This window comes from Agelaius phoeniceus, chromosome 15 (genome assembly GCF_051311805.1).
Source record: "Agelaius phoeniceus isolate bAgePho1 chromosome 15, bAgePho1.hap1, whole genome shotgun sequence".
Classification (NCBI taxonomy): Eukaryota; Metazoa; Chordata; class Aves; order Passeriformes; family Icteridae; genus Agelaius; species Agelaius phoeniceus.
In genome coordinates, this window is record NC_135279.1 from 7,777,927 (window position 1) to 7,796,105 (window position 18,179).

At 40.5% G+C, this 18,179-nt stretch overlaps 1 protein-coding gene across 3 annotated transcripts in view; it reads left to right on the plus strand.

The window, feature by feature from the left end:
• The window catches only part of RASGEF1C (RasGEF domain family member 1C), a 72,036-nt gene extending 57,332 nt beyond the window's left edge, over positions 1 to 14,704 (plus strand). For all 3 annotated transcript variants that reach the window (XM_077186267.1, XM_077186268.1, XM_077186266.1), the window contains 4 exons: positions 4,188 to 4,283; positions 4,432 to 4,555; positions 6,544 to 6,616; positions 7,012 to 14,704. In XM_077186267.1, coding sequence (XP_077042382.1) covers positions 4,188 to 4,283; positions 4,432 to 4,555; positions 6,544 to 6,616; positions 7,012 to 7,036 — 318 coding nt within the window. In that variant the 3' untranslated portion in view covers positions 7,037 to 14,704. The remainder of the gene's footprint in view (positions 1 to 4,187; positions 4,284 to 4,431; positions 4,556 to 6,543; positions 6,617 to 7,011) is intronic.
• Positions 14,705 to 18,179: the final 3,475 nt, after the last annotated feature.

Sequence of the window (18,179 nt, forward strand, 5' to 3'; positions counted from 1 at the left end):
GCAAATCCTTGTGGACTTGCTGCCAGACATTGGGAGGGTTAGAGAGGGCAGGACACACACCATGGAGAAGTTTGTTGCAAGTGTCTCTACATCCCTGGAAAATCCACACTGTTTAGATTGATAAACCTGATGGAACAGGTATTCCAGACTGAAAAGACTTTTATTTTGGTGGTGGAGCAGGAGCCTGGCAGAGGCAGGTGGAGCTGTGCTGTGTTACAGCTGTGCCCCAGGCTCTGGCACAGAAGCCCCTATTGTGTGATGTGTGAGGTGAGATGGAGAGCAAAGGGCACAGCAATGGAGGCGAGGTGGATCTCCATTCACATTAGGGAAAGATGATTTATCACAAGTCCTGCAAGGGAGTCTAGCCTAAATCCTTTGCAGCAAATTTGGGGTGATATTCTGTCCTTGTGAATTTTCATTTCATGTGGTTGTTGCTCTCATCTCAGTGAGCAAGAACTGAAGTGTTTTATCAATGTTCATGGCAGATGTGGAGCTTTCTGACATGTCACTGATGCTGCAAAAATCAGATTGACAAGATGCTAGAGTGTAGGATCCTCCTGGCCCCAGTATGTTTCTTGTTAATTTTCTTATTCCTCCATTCAATTCTTTATTTTTTTGGTATGTGAAAAAAGGTTTGTGTTTTACACTGCAATTGCCCATAATCATAAATGGGTAATCTCTGCACTAAGCATGGCAGAGCTGAAGTCGATGCTGCATGAACAAGCACAATATGGAATTTAGTATTCATTCACTAGAGGAGCCCAGCCAGATGCTAATCTCACACCCCTGTAAATTTGATGTAAATCTGCTGAAGCTAATGGAATCTCACAGCATTTACAGTGAAATGAGATCAGCATCTGGTGGCAGGCTGACTCAGCTGCAATGGGAGTGCACTGAAAAGCACTTCTCTATGCAAAGGAGGGATCATTTGGATGTGTGTGACTGGAAAAGCAATCCTTTCAATTCTCACACACTGCAGTAAGGACCTGTCAGTCTGAGATGCTTTTGCAGTTTAGCTCTTCTGCAACCATCATAGATATTCAAACCAGTTGCTTTATTGTTTGACTTAATTTCCTGTGAAGTTAGCAATCTCTGTCATATCTCTACCCCCAGCTGGTTAATACTGATGGCAGAGAGGTTATCAGACTGAAAGGAATCTATTTTACATCAGAAAAAGCCCATATTCTGTTTTTCTTGTGTAGACAACATTAGTTCAGGAAAATGCTCCAGGATATGATTTGGTAGCTGCTCATACTGGGTATTTTACAGTGTCAGATACAGCAGATCATGGAATGCTTTCTGTAGGATTAAGGAATTTAGTTTCTTTTTATAAGCAAGATTATAATTTATTTGTCTTAATGAACTTAAACACATCCAAAAGAACACGATGACTTCTTTTTCATAGATGTTACATTGTTTCTTGGCAAACTCATAGCAAAGCTCACTCTGAAGAAAATTTTTATCTTCAAACTGAATTGTGCTTGCAGAGGAGTATACTGGTTAGTAAGCAAGTCTGGTTTTGTCTGTGCAGCCAAATGACCTGTGACAGCTCCAAAATGAAGTCATTCCACTGGGAAACTCTGCATTGTACTCATGGTATAGCTCTGGCTTTGAGATGTTGGGAGCATGTACAGCACAGCACTGTGTGCTGTTGCTGTCTGATACTGTGGAGCAAGAAAAAGTCAGATCTCATTAACTGTCCTCTTTCTGCAGGAGGCAATTGTCCTTCAGCATGTGGGTGGGTTGGATGGCATGGAAGGGGGATAAAAATGGAGAGAAATATGAGTTTCTGGCACGAACCCAGGTTTTATGCTAGCAAAGTGCCTGGAGTGAAGCCAGTGTTAGAGTATAATTGTAACCACTTTTGTTGTTTTTCCTACAGAAATTTGGAAAGCAAAGCATACAGGGTAATATATTTTTATTGGGAAAATAAATGGTGACCAAAATACAGCAATTCCATGGAAATGTGTAGAGAATTGGTATCCTTGGGTATGTCTTTCAGCATCTTTTGGATGAGATGACAACAAGCTGTGCCATGTTCAGAGCTGACTGGGGGCTCTGTAGCTGTATTACCCTGGCATCCAGCCCACATTTGTGTACCTTTCCTCTCAGCAAGGCTTTTCCTTCATGTTTAGTACCACTAATGGTGCTGACCTTTCTCCCAGGCAGTGGAGCAGACAGAACAAGCTCACATCTGCCTGCAAAAAAAAAAAAAAAATGTAGACAGAACCTGGCAGTGATTTCTAGCTGGGGATCAGTGTCTGGCTCCAGCTCTCTGTATCTTCCCACCTTTTGAGACCACACTGGTTACAGAGTCATCATCATTTTTGGGAGAAAACAAACCACATAGAGTGAGTTGTATTCTTTACTCCAGGTTGATGATCTAGTTTGGGTAATATGAAAATAAATCCTGAAACACATTCAGCTCAGTTTGACTAGAAATTGTTCCACCTGATTCTAATAGGAGGGCTCAGCATTTTGGGAGGATAAGGCTGTGCTTTGTTTTCATTCCTGAGTTTTATCAATGGAATGTATCAGGATAGGTGTCCAGTGGCTCTTGGGGCATCAGTCCAGGCTTTTTTATGGCAGTTTGCAGTGACATTGCAGAGTTGTTCTGTGGCTGTCCCATAAGAAAGCCAGCAGAGATGCAGATCTTTAAAAGTTTACTGAATGTGGTAATTTAGTTAGAACAGAAATGTGCTTCCATTTTCACAACACACACTGGCAGTAGCTTGTGGACTCCTTGCCTCAGTGTTTTCACTTCTATGGCTTGTTCACCCTCATTGGAGCATCACAGCATTGTAGCATCCATGTAAACTGGAAAATAACAGCTGCCAATCCTGTTCTGGGTCCATTTTATATCCTGTTACAGCTGATGTACAGCATGAGGTGGAATAACATTAATGAGATGGAATAACATTAAATACTTAACTAAAGGATTGCTCTCTTGGCTGTTCTTGCATGCCATGAGGGCTCTTTAGCTTTGGTGCTGCTTAATAAGCTCCAGCTCAGTTAATATACAAACAGAGCAGTGGAAACATTTGGGCACTGCCATGCAGTGTGTTTGCATTTGTGTTCATGGTGGTTAAGTTTGTACTTGGTGCTTTAAACGACAGACATTGCTGACCTTCAGCTCAAACCCCCAGGCAGCCTTTTGCTGTCCCAGTGTCACTGCTGGAGAGGTGGGCACTCTGAGCTTTGACTGGCAGCTTCCATCGACCGGTCCTTTGTGTTATCTTTCTTTGCCCTTTGAGCTGTGAGACAAAGGACCCTGAGAGAGTCTGCTTCATTCTGGATCTCTGCTGAGGTTGAGGATGCACTTCAGGAGCGCTGCTACTGCTTTTTGCTGTAGAACATCTGGCATAAAATTTATTTTTCCCTGCTTGTAATTCCATCAATTTCAAGAGTCCTATGCAGACTTCTTTTACAGCAAATTATGACCCGACTCTGATGGGTTAGGGGGGAGGCTTGGGTCACTGCTGAATGCCACTCTGCCCTGGATAGTTTTAAGAACTAGAGTGGTCTCTCTGGCTACTGTTAGCAGTTTCCTGTCAACCAGATTAATATTTTCAATCCTGTTGTCTGCAGGTTAATTTGGAGAAGCAGGTTGTATTAATCATGCACCAGGAAGGAAATTACATGCCTCAAGAGGTAGCTGCGCATGGAGCTGTGGAAAATGAAACAGCTCCTGATTAACTGTTTGTAGACAAGTCCTTGGTCACCAAATTTTATGCTGTCTTTCCTTGTCCAGGGACAATATTGGTTCTTTGGTTCCCATCTGAGTTTAAATAGATCAATTTTTATGTTCAACATCTCTGCTTACAAGGACACAACAGGAAAGGGAAGAGTTCTGCAGTGTTATTTTGCTCTTTGCTGTCTGATGTTGTCATCAGACAGTGATGTTGTTGATAATAAATGGGGCTTTTAGCACTTTCTTAGTCATGTTATTGTGCTCAGTGAACATTGTGTTCAGTTCACTTTCATCTCAGCACACACTCTCCTGGTGGCTGAAGGTCTCTCTAGACACTACTGCCCTTTTGCTGGCCTGTAGCTGTACTGCTTTTCAAGTGCACAGCACACTGAAAAGTTAATACTTCTTTATTCTCATCTCTCCCAATTGAGTTGTTCTTTCATGCAGAGAAAATACTGAACTGAAAAGATAATGGTATTGTCATTTCTCTCCACAGATTGTGATCCCCTTCTTCAGCCTATTGATCAAAGACATTTATTTTTTGAATGAGGGATGTGCTAATCGCCTTCCAAATGGACACGTCAACTTTGAAGTAAGATCTGAAAAATGTTTTTACCTATCCCATTCTGATAGCTGAGGGACTATCTGAGACTATTAGCCTGCAATTTTCAGTGCAGACCATCAAACACTGAATATGAGGTAATATTACTGTATCTGAGTGGAATGATTTATGTTTACAGAAATTCCTGGAACTGGCGAAGCAAGTAGGAGAATTTATAACATGGAAACAAGTGGAGTGTCCATTTGAGCAAGATCCTAACATCATCCACTACTTGCACACTGCTCCCATTTTTACTGAGGATGGTAAGACTCTGTGCAATCACTCATCACTGAAAAGGTCTTTCTTCATCACTACTAATTAACACTGATCCATGCTTTGGTGATCTCTCTCACTGTCCCAGCTGTTTCCTGGCTTTCCTGCCAAGCAGCTTGTTTATGCCCAGTCTATCAATGTGTTTTTGTAAACACAGCCTTCCAGCACATGAAGCTGCTGCCTGATGGTTTTTCTCTTGTCTGTAGCTTCTCTATAAGGCACTGTCTAGGAAGCTGCCATTGTGGCCTCATTTTTTAATCACGAATTGAGGCCACACAAGCCTGTCATGGGCTCCTGTGAATGTCAGCTGTCCCTTAGCCACTCATTGTGTGATTGATGGAACCAGAGCTAATCTCTCTCACAAACCAACACTGTCATCTCTTCAGCAAACACAGCTCAGGGCAATGGAGCCCAGCTGACCTCCTCCTCTACAGCAATGACATGCTATGTACAGAAAAGAATTTTTAAGAAAATCTTTTCTATTCATTTCAGCTGTAGCTATGAAAGCCCTGTTCTGAAATTATTTCTCTTGTCTTCTGGTACTTTTCTGTCCTCGTGAGTTTGGTATCCAGCATGTCAGTATGTGTCACTTCATACTGGTTTGTGTCAGCTGCCTCTCTATACATTGTCACGCACAGAATTGTCTGCAGCAACCTTCCCAGAAGCTATTCTGGTGGTGGGTTTATTTCTTCTTCATTCTATAGGCAGCTTTCTGTACTAATCCAAGGTAATCAGACCAGACAGCTTTTATTTCATAGACTACTTCAGAAAGCAAAGTACTGCTTCTAAAATCTTGCCTAAATCTTAAGAATGACTGCCAAAATACAATAATTAGTATGATTAAACTAATATGTATCAAAAGGAGATAGAATGCAGGCATTTTTTTCTTGATTTAAAGGGACAGAAAATGAAAGTCAGGGTTTTCAGACTACTGGTTTAAAAAAAGAGTGACCTCAGCCCACTAACTGTATGCAGATTTTCTCCCTCATGTCCTCCCCTATATTCATGCTGCTTTTGTGAAATGCCCTTTGCAGAAGCCACAGGAAACCTCCCCCTTTGCCCAGGGGCAGTGCAGAGCAGAAAGAAATGCCCTGAATGAAAGGTGGGAAGAGAACTGAGAAGGATTCAGCAGTGGCATGTGAAATGCAGCTGAACTGTGCTTGTCACTATGTGGAGGAATGGTCAACACTTGAATATTAAAATACAATGCATTTGTAGCTCAGACTTGAATGGTGAGATGGTTCCAGCAGTAAAGAAAAAAGCATCATTAAACACTCAAATGAGGAAATGTGTGTGAACACAAATTACAGCCTGTGATTCTGTGAAGACAGTGAGATATTATTGCACTGCCAGCTTTTGCAGAGGGGACTCTACAATATAGACTCATTTTGGTGTCATAAAATACATCCTACAGTGTAAGGATTTGCAGGGGGAACAAAAGAACAGATTTATTTTCTTCCACTGCATTCTTTCTCTGGTTTCTGTAACTCACTCTTACCTTGACAGTATTGTGTATGCATTTAAGATACCAGGTTCCCATAAGCTTTAAAAAACTTTAAAAAGATTGAGGAACATAAAGTTGTGTTATATGATGAGAATACCTTTAGTTTTTAAAAGCTTATGTGTTTAGGTGTCAGCTCTCACTGTGTCATTTTTAAAGTTCATATAACTCTTGAGTAGCAGTGCTGGAGGAAATGGGCCCAGATCTCTGTCTGCAAAACCAGAGACATTTCAACCATTAATATTGTAATGAGAAGGTCATGCTAACATATTTTAACTCTGGGCTCCTTTACTGTTCCATCAAAATTAACTAACAGCTTTCCAAGGTAGACATGTGACCTAAACATCAGTGTCCCACTGATCACCAGCTACCTGAGGGACCATGAAGTTCTACAGTTTCTCTTTCTGTGTGTACAGCAATGCAGAGGGATGTGGGTTACTGATGCTATTGGAAATAACACATATTTACTGTTTCCAGGTTTGTATCTGGCTTCCTATGAAAGTGAAAGTCCAGAGAACCAGACAGAAAAAGACAGGTGGAAATCCTTAAGGTAACCTCTCATTTTATCAGTTCATTTCTAAAATACCTCCAAACAGCTGCTCTGCTATCAAAGCTTGTGAAGTCCAGGTGTTTAAGCTATTACCCCTGAGAGAGGTCTCTTCCATTTAAAACTAATTTGCAGAGCTAAGGCTGCGCTGATAAAAGCTCATTTTAATCTCAAATTATCCTCCCTGTAAAGAATACCCTCAGCTTCCTGTACCCATGCACAAGCCTGATACAGATGAAGAATGCCCCAGGTCAACTGGATCTTCCAACAGTTTAGAACTCTTCTAAGAGATGTGAAATGGTTTGACATAAATAAGAATATGAAGACAGTGATTAAAACAACCCAAACCTTTACATTTGCTTTTTTTTTTAAATTGTCCTTATGTTTTACTTTTACAGATCCACTATTTTAGGAAAGACTTGAAGATTGAGAGATTATTGCAGTAGGTCAAGGAAAAGAAATCCGCAAACATTTTGCACTACTGATTCCAAAGATGCCTGTTTGGGATTTAGACAATTTATTTTGTTTGAGTTTTTTGTTGGGTTTTTCTGACTGCCTAACATGATGGATGAACTGGATTCATCCACTGAAATCAACAGAACTGTGTGCACAATGATGCTTTTCTAACTATGAGATAGAGAGAGGAAGGACAAACAGACTATTTGTGGCTGTGCCCAAACTGCATCAGGATCACTGTAATTTTGCCTCTGAAGGAAAATACAAGAAAGCCAGGAGCAGGGAGAATCATGGTACTGCAACAGAGAATGGAAAAGTATAAGAAAGGAAAGCAAAAATACACAAGAGTATTTCAGAAGCAGGTGCTTCAGACAGCAGTTCTTTAAACCTTTGAGGATTGTAAAATTAAATCAAAGACAGACAACAGCAATCTGGTTAATTGCTGAATAAAGAAAAAAAAGAACTTAACCTTGCATCAGCAGTCCCCCAGCCTTGTTGAACAAAGCACTGACTGCTGCAGGTTGGAGCTTGCAGGGATGAGGACTGACACTGCTCACACACACGTCTGTCACATATAGGCCACGTCAGCATGGGAACATTGTCCTGACCCCGTGGATTTTTACAGAACAGCCTGGAGTGTGACTCTTGCTTAGTTCATCTTCCCACCGCGGTTGTTGCTTTCCTTACTGTGAATCTGGGCCGGTCTAAGGAGGGTACTGAGGGTTGATGGTGCTGCTTGAAGACATCCCCACCACTTCTGAGGTTGAATGAAGAAGCAAATGACTCTGGACTCAACTTACCTCTATTTAATGTATGTAGTGTATTCCCTAAATTTATTGATGCTGAGTTGCCTCTTTTAAGGGGTTTTATCACACTCAAAGAAAAAAGGTACTGCATTACCATTTCTATGGGGTTCCAATTGACACAGTACTGTTTATTTTGTAACATGATACTTTGGAGGATGGGGGTTAATTGCTCTGAACTTAGGAATTACATGGTATGCTTTAAGAAGACAAAGGGTTTCAGACTGGAATGAATGCACTAAAGAATTTGTCATTCATGAGCAGATAACAATTTTTGTCTTTTTTACTTTTAGGATGTAAAGTTCACAGTTTCCTTACAGATAACATGAAATAGGGACAATGTCTTGTGTTTAAAGCTGTACAATAATCAAGGTGCTACTGTAATAGATATATTAAATGATAATGAACTATATTAGATTCAAAACTAAGCCCTAACAGTAGACTTATTGTTTGTGTGTGGAAGGAATGTTCCTAACTGCCCCAGAAAATATCTCAAAAAGCTTAAATGAAACCTCAATGCCACATCATACTGAACTTCGCATTTTTATTATTGACTTGGTGCTACCTTTTCAGATGTTCCAGTCCTTCTCTCCCTACAACAGAAGGATGTAACCCTTTCTTTGAAATCAGTAATAATTTTATTTCAGCACAGAGAGATTCCAAGTGGCTGTGGTGTTTTGAAAAATTAGGGTAATCACAAAACCTGGCTGTGTTGGCCTATTCAGCCAGAAAACTGGAACTGTTCCCGCCCTCTGCCAGGCTCAAAGTTGTCCATGCCTGAGTGAGCTGGGGACATGGGGACATGGGCAGGCTGGAGTTTGAGGGCAGCAGCCTGGGAATGCTCTGTGTGGTGCACTCCAGGCTGGATGGGTCTGCAGAGCAGTTCTGTGCTGGGCTGTGGCCTGAGGGAGCCCAGTCTGGCTCACTGAATCCACTTGGGCTTGCTGAGCTGAGCAGGATGGATTCTTCTGGATTTGCAAACAGGGCTTGAGGCTGAACTTCAGGTCTCCTTTTCCTGTAGATCAGCACATGAATTCAGATGGGGGGACATAAAACTCTGATGTGTTTATTCTAGCTTTGTATGGAAGAACTAAGGATGTAAGGATGATGGTACAGCATCATTGCAGCTATGGAATGATGACTGCTCTGCTGATACTGTGAATCTGCTGTTTGTTAATTTTTGTACATGAGCTAAGAGCTATACAGAGGAACTATACACATAGCTGTTCCTTCAGGCAGAACCATTTCCAAAATGAAGCCATTAAAAACCTGTTAAATTTCAGATGAATCCAGAGCAATAACCATAAATGTATCTACAACAATGCTAATGTTTAAATGTGTTTCCTAAATGGTCATTTTTTTTTTACTATCTGCATATCTTTATTAGGCACAGTGTGACTTCACAGTGGAAATATGGGGGTTTTGCTTATCTGAAACCCAGTGCAGGTGGATGGGCCCTTTCTTAAAACCTGCTTTTTAAAATTTAAATCCTCACTCCTTTTCTAATGAGCCACTAGAGGTTGGTACAGGTGAGATTAAAAACCATGACAATTAATTAAAATATGATTTCTCATTATAATTCCTTATATTTTGGGGCACCTTCCATGAATTTGGGCAATTTTGCAAGTACAGGTTAAATTAGATCTCCTAAAGTTTATCAATGTTGCAAACTAAATCACTTTTGTAGTCCAAAACTTTCAGACCTCAGTGCTTAAAATGGAAGCATAAAGGTCAGATCTAGGTGGGTATTAAGGGCTTAGTGGGACTGTCAGAAGCACTAAATTATTCTTAAGCCTTTATGTAGTCAGACATTTAAAAGGTCTTTTTTCAGAGGTGCTAAACATCCTCATCTCTTGGGGAGTAGTGAAGCAATTATTGCTTTGTAGAGGTGCATGGCACATTAATCTGTAGTGTTTGATCTCCAGAGACATTCACTGCTCTTTGCAAAATGACTTGGAGATGAGGGTGCAAAACAACTTAAAATGAGAAGACAGTGCTTTTAAAAAACGGACTTCAGGAGACATAGCTCGTCTTCACAGAATTTTGTAGCTGAATCCTATTTAAACAGAAACAATGCAAGCCTTAAGTTGCAGCTGTCAGTTGCATTTCTAATCGATCTGTGGCCTAACCAGGGTGAACAGCTCCTGGCAGGAGGGGGTTAGAGCCGTGCTTCACCAACAAGCACCAGTACAGCTGAAAACAAAGAATGAACAACTTGGGCAATAAATTTCTTCTAAAAATGTCTTAATATTACATGAAAATGAGACCATATACATGTCTAGTAATCTATTTTTATTGCTATAGAGGCATAAAGAACTCCTGCCATGCTGAAAAGAAAGGATCACTTCCCACCAAGCACTAAACCACTCTAAGGTGTGCAGTCATTAGACAAAAATCTAGACAAGTTACTTGTAGTAATGTTGTGGCTTTCTAATTCTGCTTCTTTGAGTGGATTCACTCCTGGCAGCTGCTTGAACTAATACTACACAGAGAACAGGGCAAAGCTAGACCTGTAAGTCTGCTCTGATGGTGTCAAACACCTAAGCTGGCAAGATGTGAATATGACACAGTCTTGCAGAAGCATTAACTCAGTTTCTGGTATACAGCAGTATCTTTAAAGACCCAAATACATGAAATCACTTCTGCACCTCCTCCAGTGTAATCAGAATGGTAGCAAAAGTCCCATTTTTCCATTTCTTGCATGTGCCATCCTGCAATGCAAGGATGGGTATAAAGCTCAGTGGAAAGCAAAGAGGGAATTATGTGCCTTCAGCTTGTGTGAAGTCAGTAGATGAACTTGCTCAATGCCTTTTGAAAGACACTTAATTGTACAGTGTTGCCCTCAATTTCACATCCACACTGATCACATTACCAAATTAAAGGTGCATGGATATAGGGCAGCTGGGCACAACTAAATTTTCAGGACAGAAACTCGAAATGAGTCAAGCACTCAAGCATCCTGTGCCCCAGAGCACCCTGATTAGACTGTCATTGTTCCCCCTCTTAGGACATGAACACAATCCTGTTGTACATCTCTGGGAGCTCCCCATGTGGATAGAGCAAACTGCAATCACAGCTTCTGCTGAGGTGTCACTTTAAAAAAGTGTGGACAGCTGCTAAAGCACTTCAAATAAGAAACAATTTAAATGTAGAGATATTTTTCTGAGCTCAAGAACACTTTATGATGTGGTCAGTGGTGATAAGATAATCACTCACTTAAAATTAAGCCTGTCCCTTCCTGATATCTTGGTTATTTCATCAAGTTTTATTGCAATAGTATAATGCACCTTTTTTTTAAGCACATGAGCACTGGTTTGCACATGACTTTAAATCCAGTTTAGAACAGAGCTCAGATCACTGAACATGTTATTGGAATTATCAACTGAAAAGACATATTAGTAGAAAAAATAGTTATGCATATCAATGTAAAAATGTTACACAGTTAACAGTCCCTGGCCTAGCAATGACTGTGTTCCATGGAATGAGACTGATTCCAAGCACAGCAATGTGCCAGAGGAAAAACTCCAATTAATTCTGATGAGTTTTGGAGCAGTCCTGCAATTATTAACTGGAGTACAGTTTTTAGTTATTCATAGGTATTAAACTGTATTGCCAGCTGGTGTAGTCTCTGTGCCAGGTGCAACTCTCAGAGGGGAGATGCACTTAACAGGGTGAAATCCAGCCTTAGCAAAAGTTTTCTTTGACATTGTTGAACTTTCAGCAGCAAATTCAAGGACTAAATCTGATCCAATGAATTAATTCATGTCTGAGAGCAAAATTTTACTTTTTGGCTTTCTGGCTTTAAGAACCTTTTTCTCTTTTTATACTGGTAGAAATTAGCCATACTGTCTCAAATTATTCTCTCATTGGAAATTAAACCCCCTTTGACTGTGAACTGATTATTTCCATTGTTGTAGTTGCAGAATGGGGTTAGGGAGTGACAAAGAAACAAGGAAAAGCCCCCTTGTTACTGCTCAGAGACTTGACTGTAGGCCAAAGCTGTCCTTTCTTTTGTCCTTTCTAACATCACCTGTGGAGTGGAATTCCCTCTGTAGGTGGTGCAGGGCATTCCTGAAGTGTGGGTGCCCAGCTCTCGGGATGGCAGCACAGGCACCCCCAGGGGATGATCTCGAAGGTCAGTGCACATTCACAGCTGAGCCTGCACTCTGCTTTTCTGGGACATGCCCCTTTTGATGGAGAGAAAGTTCTTGGAAGTTCACCTGAGGCAAAGCCTTCCTTACCCACCCAACAGAATGATTACCAAAATACTTCCTTACCCACCCAACAGAATGATTACGAGAAAATTCTTTGAACTAAAAGTTTTCTCTAGTGGACTTAAAACAGTGAAGAATTTGTTACTTAGTTGACAGAGGTTTTAAGGTCTAAGAAAAATAAGTATTTTTAAAATTATGAAAAATACTTTGATGGTTGTTAACTTTCATATTTCACTGCATGGTGGCAGAGTGGAACAAAATATCTTCTGTTTTGTTAGTGGCAGCTAGGCAGGCGAAGGCAGGAGAGAATAGTGAAATACTGGTGCAGAAAATATTACCAATAATTTTGTTTTAATATTGGCTAGAATGTGTCCCTTCCCCTGAAACCACTGCTCCCTCCTCTGTGTAACAGCTGAACCAGTTACCAGTTTTTAGATGGAACAGATCTGAAGTTTAATCTGGTTAGTATTGATTTCTTTTACAATTCTTTCTGCATATTTTCAGATAGGCAAAAAACACTAAGTACACTAAAGCTAATGCCCACACAAGGCATCACATCCTGCATTGTTACATTATGCCAGTGTAGCTAGGGAGCAGATAGCTTGTATGGCTGGTATTTCATACACTCTGCACGGGTGTAAGACACAAAATCAGGCAGCAGCCTCAGCTGCAGGAAGAAGCTAAGAAAGAGTCACTCCTGCTGAGCTCCCTGCCCTGCTCTGTGGCCAGCACAGGCTGGAGTGCTGTAAATTCAGAGTGGCTTGGACTGCTCACTCCTCCCTTGATGCCTTTCCCTCCACAGAAGTGGTATTTTGCTCCATAAACAGCTCTTACAAAATGCCAAAGGAACATTTTTCTAGCTCTCTGCCATACAAAGGCTCTGTATTCATACTCCAGATCTGTCATAACAGAATAAGAATCCTTCTCTCTTTTCATCCCCATGGCCTTAAAACTGCCAACCCAGATTAATATTGCAGTGTAGCAATGTTCCCAGGCCTCCTAGAATGCAGAAGACTTAGGAGTGCAGAGCTCAGGAGTCCTGCAAGTTAAATGTTTGTAAAGGAACCTTCTTTCTAAAAGGTGCAAAGCTCCATCTGATGGAATTTTGAACAGAAAATGACATATTCCAGCTACCTTTCAGAGCAACATAACTTCCTCAGTGAGCTATTACTGGTCAGTACTACATCACTGCTTTCATTATTGAATTATGCTTCAAAAATTCCAGTCTTTTTGAAATGAATATATGATGGGTTTCTGAAGATTGGTCTGTGGGCAAACAGAATAGAGAAAATGGGGGCTGTAGTTTAGGCTGTTGACATCATCTGTCTTTCTTTAGCAGCCCAAGCTGGGTTATCACTTACTGTCTGTCCTTGCCTTGAACTAGGAGTTGTTCCAATATCATTGTCCAAATTATTAAAACTTAGTGAAAGATGCACATGCAGAGCTATTAAATTCAAGTGGTTCAAAGTCTGATTCTTACAAAGGTACAAGTACTTCCCTTAGGAGGTTGTCTGTAAAAACATCATTACTAGTAGACAACATAGATGGAAAACAAATTATCCCCTGGCTTCCAGAACTCTTAGCATTCATCAGCTTATAAAGGTGAAAGATTGGATTTTAAGAGTGAATATCAACCATCTTAACTAAACTCCAAGAACATAGTATTTAAAACTATTAGAATGATACTATTTAGTCACGGACTAAAAGCACAGAGTAAAAATGGGTAAGCAGAACTAACTTTATTTTCAGACTGAGAAATTCAAAGGTTGCATGACAGGCCCAGGGCTACCTGGGAAGCATGTCCTTTCAAAGAATTACCCAAAAAGATATCCAAATTTTAGTTTTACATTTCTTCTGGTGTTAGTCCTTTTTACAGCTGTGCTTAGATAAATGGGAACTAAATTATCACTTTAGGTTTTAAAAATAATCAAGCTAAGAAACAAATATGACTTAAAAGAGTGGTATGTATTAATCATGTGAGTGATAGCAATGAGGAACTGTACTTTTCCTGTATCTTTTTCATTAAATTAAAAAATTCATGTTGTGATCAGCATTTTCAGGTCAAATTGAAATCTCTCTACCATAGAATCATAAAATTGTAGAATCATTAAGTTGGAAAGGACCTTTAAAATCATCAACTCCAACTTTTAACCCATCCATAATACTCAAACCATGTAGCTTTGTTAGAAATTCCCAGAATACCAACATTTTATTAATTGCACAGGCAGGAAACAGTAAAGTTACTTGAAAGTGGCTGTTATGATTTTGTGACTGTACATAGATCTTGCAAAATGTTATTGGTAATATGCATCCTGTAGCCCACATAAACACTGCGAGAATAGCATGGTCATTGTTACGCTTTATAGCTGTTGTGGAAAATGTCTTAACCTGCATTCATGATGATAGTGCCCATCCTACTCCCATGCCTTTTTATACAGTTGTGGTAAGATTGTTATGAAATCCTTTTGTCAGTCATGTTCCAGCTAACTTACCTATGTATAGAATTTATATATTAAACCCCCCTAATTTATACTGTGTTTTAACAGTTTGCCTGAACTGTCTATGGTTTCTAAATTTTGTAATGTGAGTGTCAAATAAGAATAATAATTAAAAAAATACTTGTCTGTGTGGATTTTTTCCTTTGGTTTTACATGTAGGAAATATTTCTACAGGATAGGCTGTGAAGAAACTCACATTGCTTTGAAAGAGATGTCCCATATATGTGTAGGAAGAAACCTGTGGTTTCTGCTCTTTCTCGTTTCCACTCAACTGTTTCTCTCTTTATCCTCGCACATGCAGTTCAAGCATGTGCACTGCAAGGAAAGGAGACAGATTCACCGTTCCCATAACAAAGTATTTTCCCAAACAGGAGTTGTAGAATGGAAACTTCATAATAATAGGAAGAAAAAGCTGAGACTGGGTCTGAGTATTTTTAGTTTGTTTCTATAAAACTCTGTGGCACAACTGATGTTTAGATGCTTTCTTTTAATATTTGTTTTGCTGATGGTAATGCAAATAATAAACTGAGAGGTGCTACTGAAATGAGGGGCCCATTTCAGTAACAATGTACAGCAAGAGACATCGTTGGTTCAAGCAGCTTAAAATTCTTTTAAATAAAGAAGAAAGAGGCTCGGAGGTGAAACTTGTGTAGACAGAAGTGGTGGAGTTCCCTTGATGTCACATTTGGCACCTGCACCACGATGGTTCTGTGAGTAACTGCTGTTCAGCACAGCTGGTCCTGCCTGCTGTCACCAAGGGTGAACGGCTGGATGGGAGTGGTGGCACTGGCTCCAAAGCCTGCAGCATGGATGTGCAACCTCCTTCCTCAGCACTGTTCTTACAGTGCCAGAGCTCCTCTTGCCAAAAGGAACTGTTGAGTCATCTGGCTGAATTTCCTGTAAACTGTGGCTTATCCAAGCTTCCCCATGTGAAGCCCCTAATTCTCTATTAGGCTAAAACATTTCAATCCTCAGGAGGCCCAGCTGTGCCACAGAGAGTGAGAGAAGTCCAAGTTTCAACCACCCCTGTGAGCTTTTCAGTTGAAGGGAGTGGATCAGCTCAGCTCAGCCCAAGGTGAGCCCAGCTGGTCCCTGTATCACCAAAGTAAAATCCAGCCTGCCCTCTGGAGGGAACAATTCCTGCTCAGTGAAACCCAGCCTGCCCTCTGCAGGGAACACTCCCTGCTCAGGGTGAGCTGCCAGGGTGTCCCCGTCTCCCTCAGCTCAGGACATGCTCAGGGTAGCACAGCCCATTCCAGTCTGCCACTGGCCACAGCTCAGGTATTACCTGGCCACAACTTCTCCCCAGTGCACATGGGAATGAACAAAGGTGCCCACACTCACACAAAGTTTCTGGGTCACTGCCTTTCTAAGAAAAATTCTAATAACTCCTAAAGAAGGAAAATGTGTCCCTAAGCCATAACCATACCTTGTTCTTCTTCATCTGGTGAGTATATTTGCATTTTTTCTATTCTACTGCATAATATTATTTTTTTTTAAATCTATTTTAAAATTTTCCTTTATAAAAATAAACTCTCATGGAATGGAAATGCAACTGTCAGTGGGTTCTCACTTTGCCTTTCTGCTGATCCACACATCCAAGCTCTTATTATCTCTTTGAATTTACATATGCCACAACAATCTGGGACACTGGCTCCCTTGATCAGTAGTTACAGTGATTTGTGAAATGAATAATATATTTTTGCCTGAAATGTACCTTAGAAATTCTCGTGGTGGTTTTTCTTTCCCCATTCAGTTCAGTCCCTTATAAAGAGACAGTATTGTCATTACTCTGTCCCTGAGCTCCCAAGCAATGATAGAGCTGCTCCCACACAGTTGGGGGAACCTAAGAAAATCTCTCTCTCAATGTAAAAATCAAACCATGGAACTGCAGAAATCCATAAACAACTAAAGGCAAAGAACAAATCCTAATCAGCCACCCTCTGAGACCAGAGGGAGGAAAAACAAAACCAATACATCTGTAATTAAAAGAAAGCAAGCACAGCACTGGAAGTACTGAAAGTCAGGAACTTTTGGCTCTGCCTCTGAGTTTTTCTGAGGCTTTGGGGAAGGCAGACAACCCTTGCTTTAAATTTTGTATCCAAACAATGAGAAAACTCGATAAGATCCATATCTCCTGAAGAGCTGCTGTGAGGATGGATCACCTCCTATGGCAAGACATTTGAAAGAGGAACCTTATAAAATTGTATTTTGAAGCAAATGGTTTGAATGTATCTTTTCATACACTCACAAATGTGTCCCAGCAGCACAGTAACACTGAATTGTCATGTACTCTGCTGTACAGAGCAATCTAAAACATAGTTGCATTGTGTGCTGCTCACTCCACAAGCTGTGCACACATTTGGCATTGCAAGTCTAATTAAAGAAGGATATCTCTCACATCAACAAAAGTAAATACCATAAGGGCTGACAGCAGAACTGACTGTAACTGCACTCAAATGAATTTCCTGAGCTTTGTGAAGACTGAATTTTTCTAGTTTGATTCTTCACTGTTCTTCACCTCATCCCTGACTTAAAAATGGCCATTTCTAGAGGGACTGTCACTTTGTGCTACCTAGCCTGGTCACGGGCAGCAAATTTCTCTTGACTTTATCCTTCTCTGAGACCCCACCCAAATTCCAGCTGACATTGCTCCACTGCTGTGTCTCCACTGCCACCTCCTGAACAGGAAGGAAAATTAACTTCTTCTAATCCTGCTTTTCTTTTGGTGGTCTGCAGAGGTGGTTTTGAAAGTGCTTTGTTCAGCACATAGAGCAGGAGCAGAAACTGCTTTGCAATCTGTCTAGAGAGGCTACATTCTATAAATCCACTGTAAGGATTTTACTTCAGAGGGAAATTTCTTTATGTATGTTTGATATGAAGGTGGTTTAACGTTTATACACTGCTTTTCTTCTTCAAAAAGGTCCAATTATTCACTTCTGATAGGTTTATTCTTCTTTCAACTGTCAGCTGAAAGACTCTGACTGAAACCAGTAAAATTTTACAGCTCCCATTCATTCTGTTTTCACAATGCACAATAGTTATTTCTACCTTTTCTATTCCAGGCTGAAGATCCTTATTCCTAACAGGAGAGAACCAAAATATCCTAGATCCAAAATTTTCCTGCTTCCAAAGGAAGTCAGTTCTGAGAGTCTTCTGCATTCATTTCCTTTTTTCCCACTAAATGTGATTTCCCAAAATTGTCCCTGAACTGCTACACCCTGTTAGAGGCCCTGTCATCCATATATAAGGGAAGATGAAATTAGCAAAGGTAAAACCCAGTAAAAACTTAGAAGAGGCAGCAAGGCAAGAAAGGCAGATCCTGTCTTCTCTGCCCTGCCAGGAATACCAGCCACTGGTTTGTCATCAGCCTTCCAGCAAGAAACTTTCCATAAAATCCAGATGATCTTTCTAGACACACCTCTTGGATTAAGAAATTAGAGAAAAATTGTAATTATGTGGTACTGTTGGCTAATGTCAGGTACATGGATATTTTCTGCCCCTTCACAGGTGCATGTTCACTCCCTGTAAATTTAATTTCATGCTTCTATCTTTTTTCAGCTGCTTGCAGTCTGAGAGAATTCCTCAAACAATA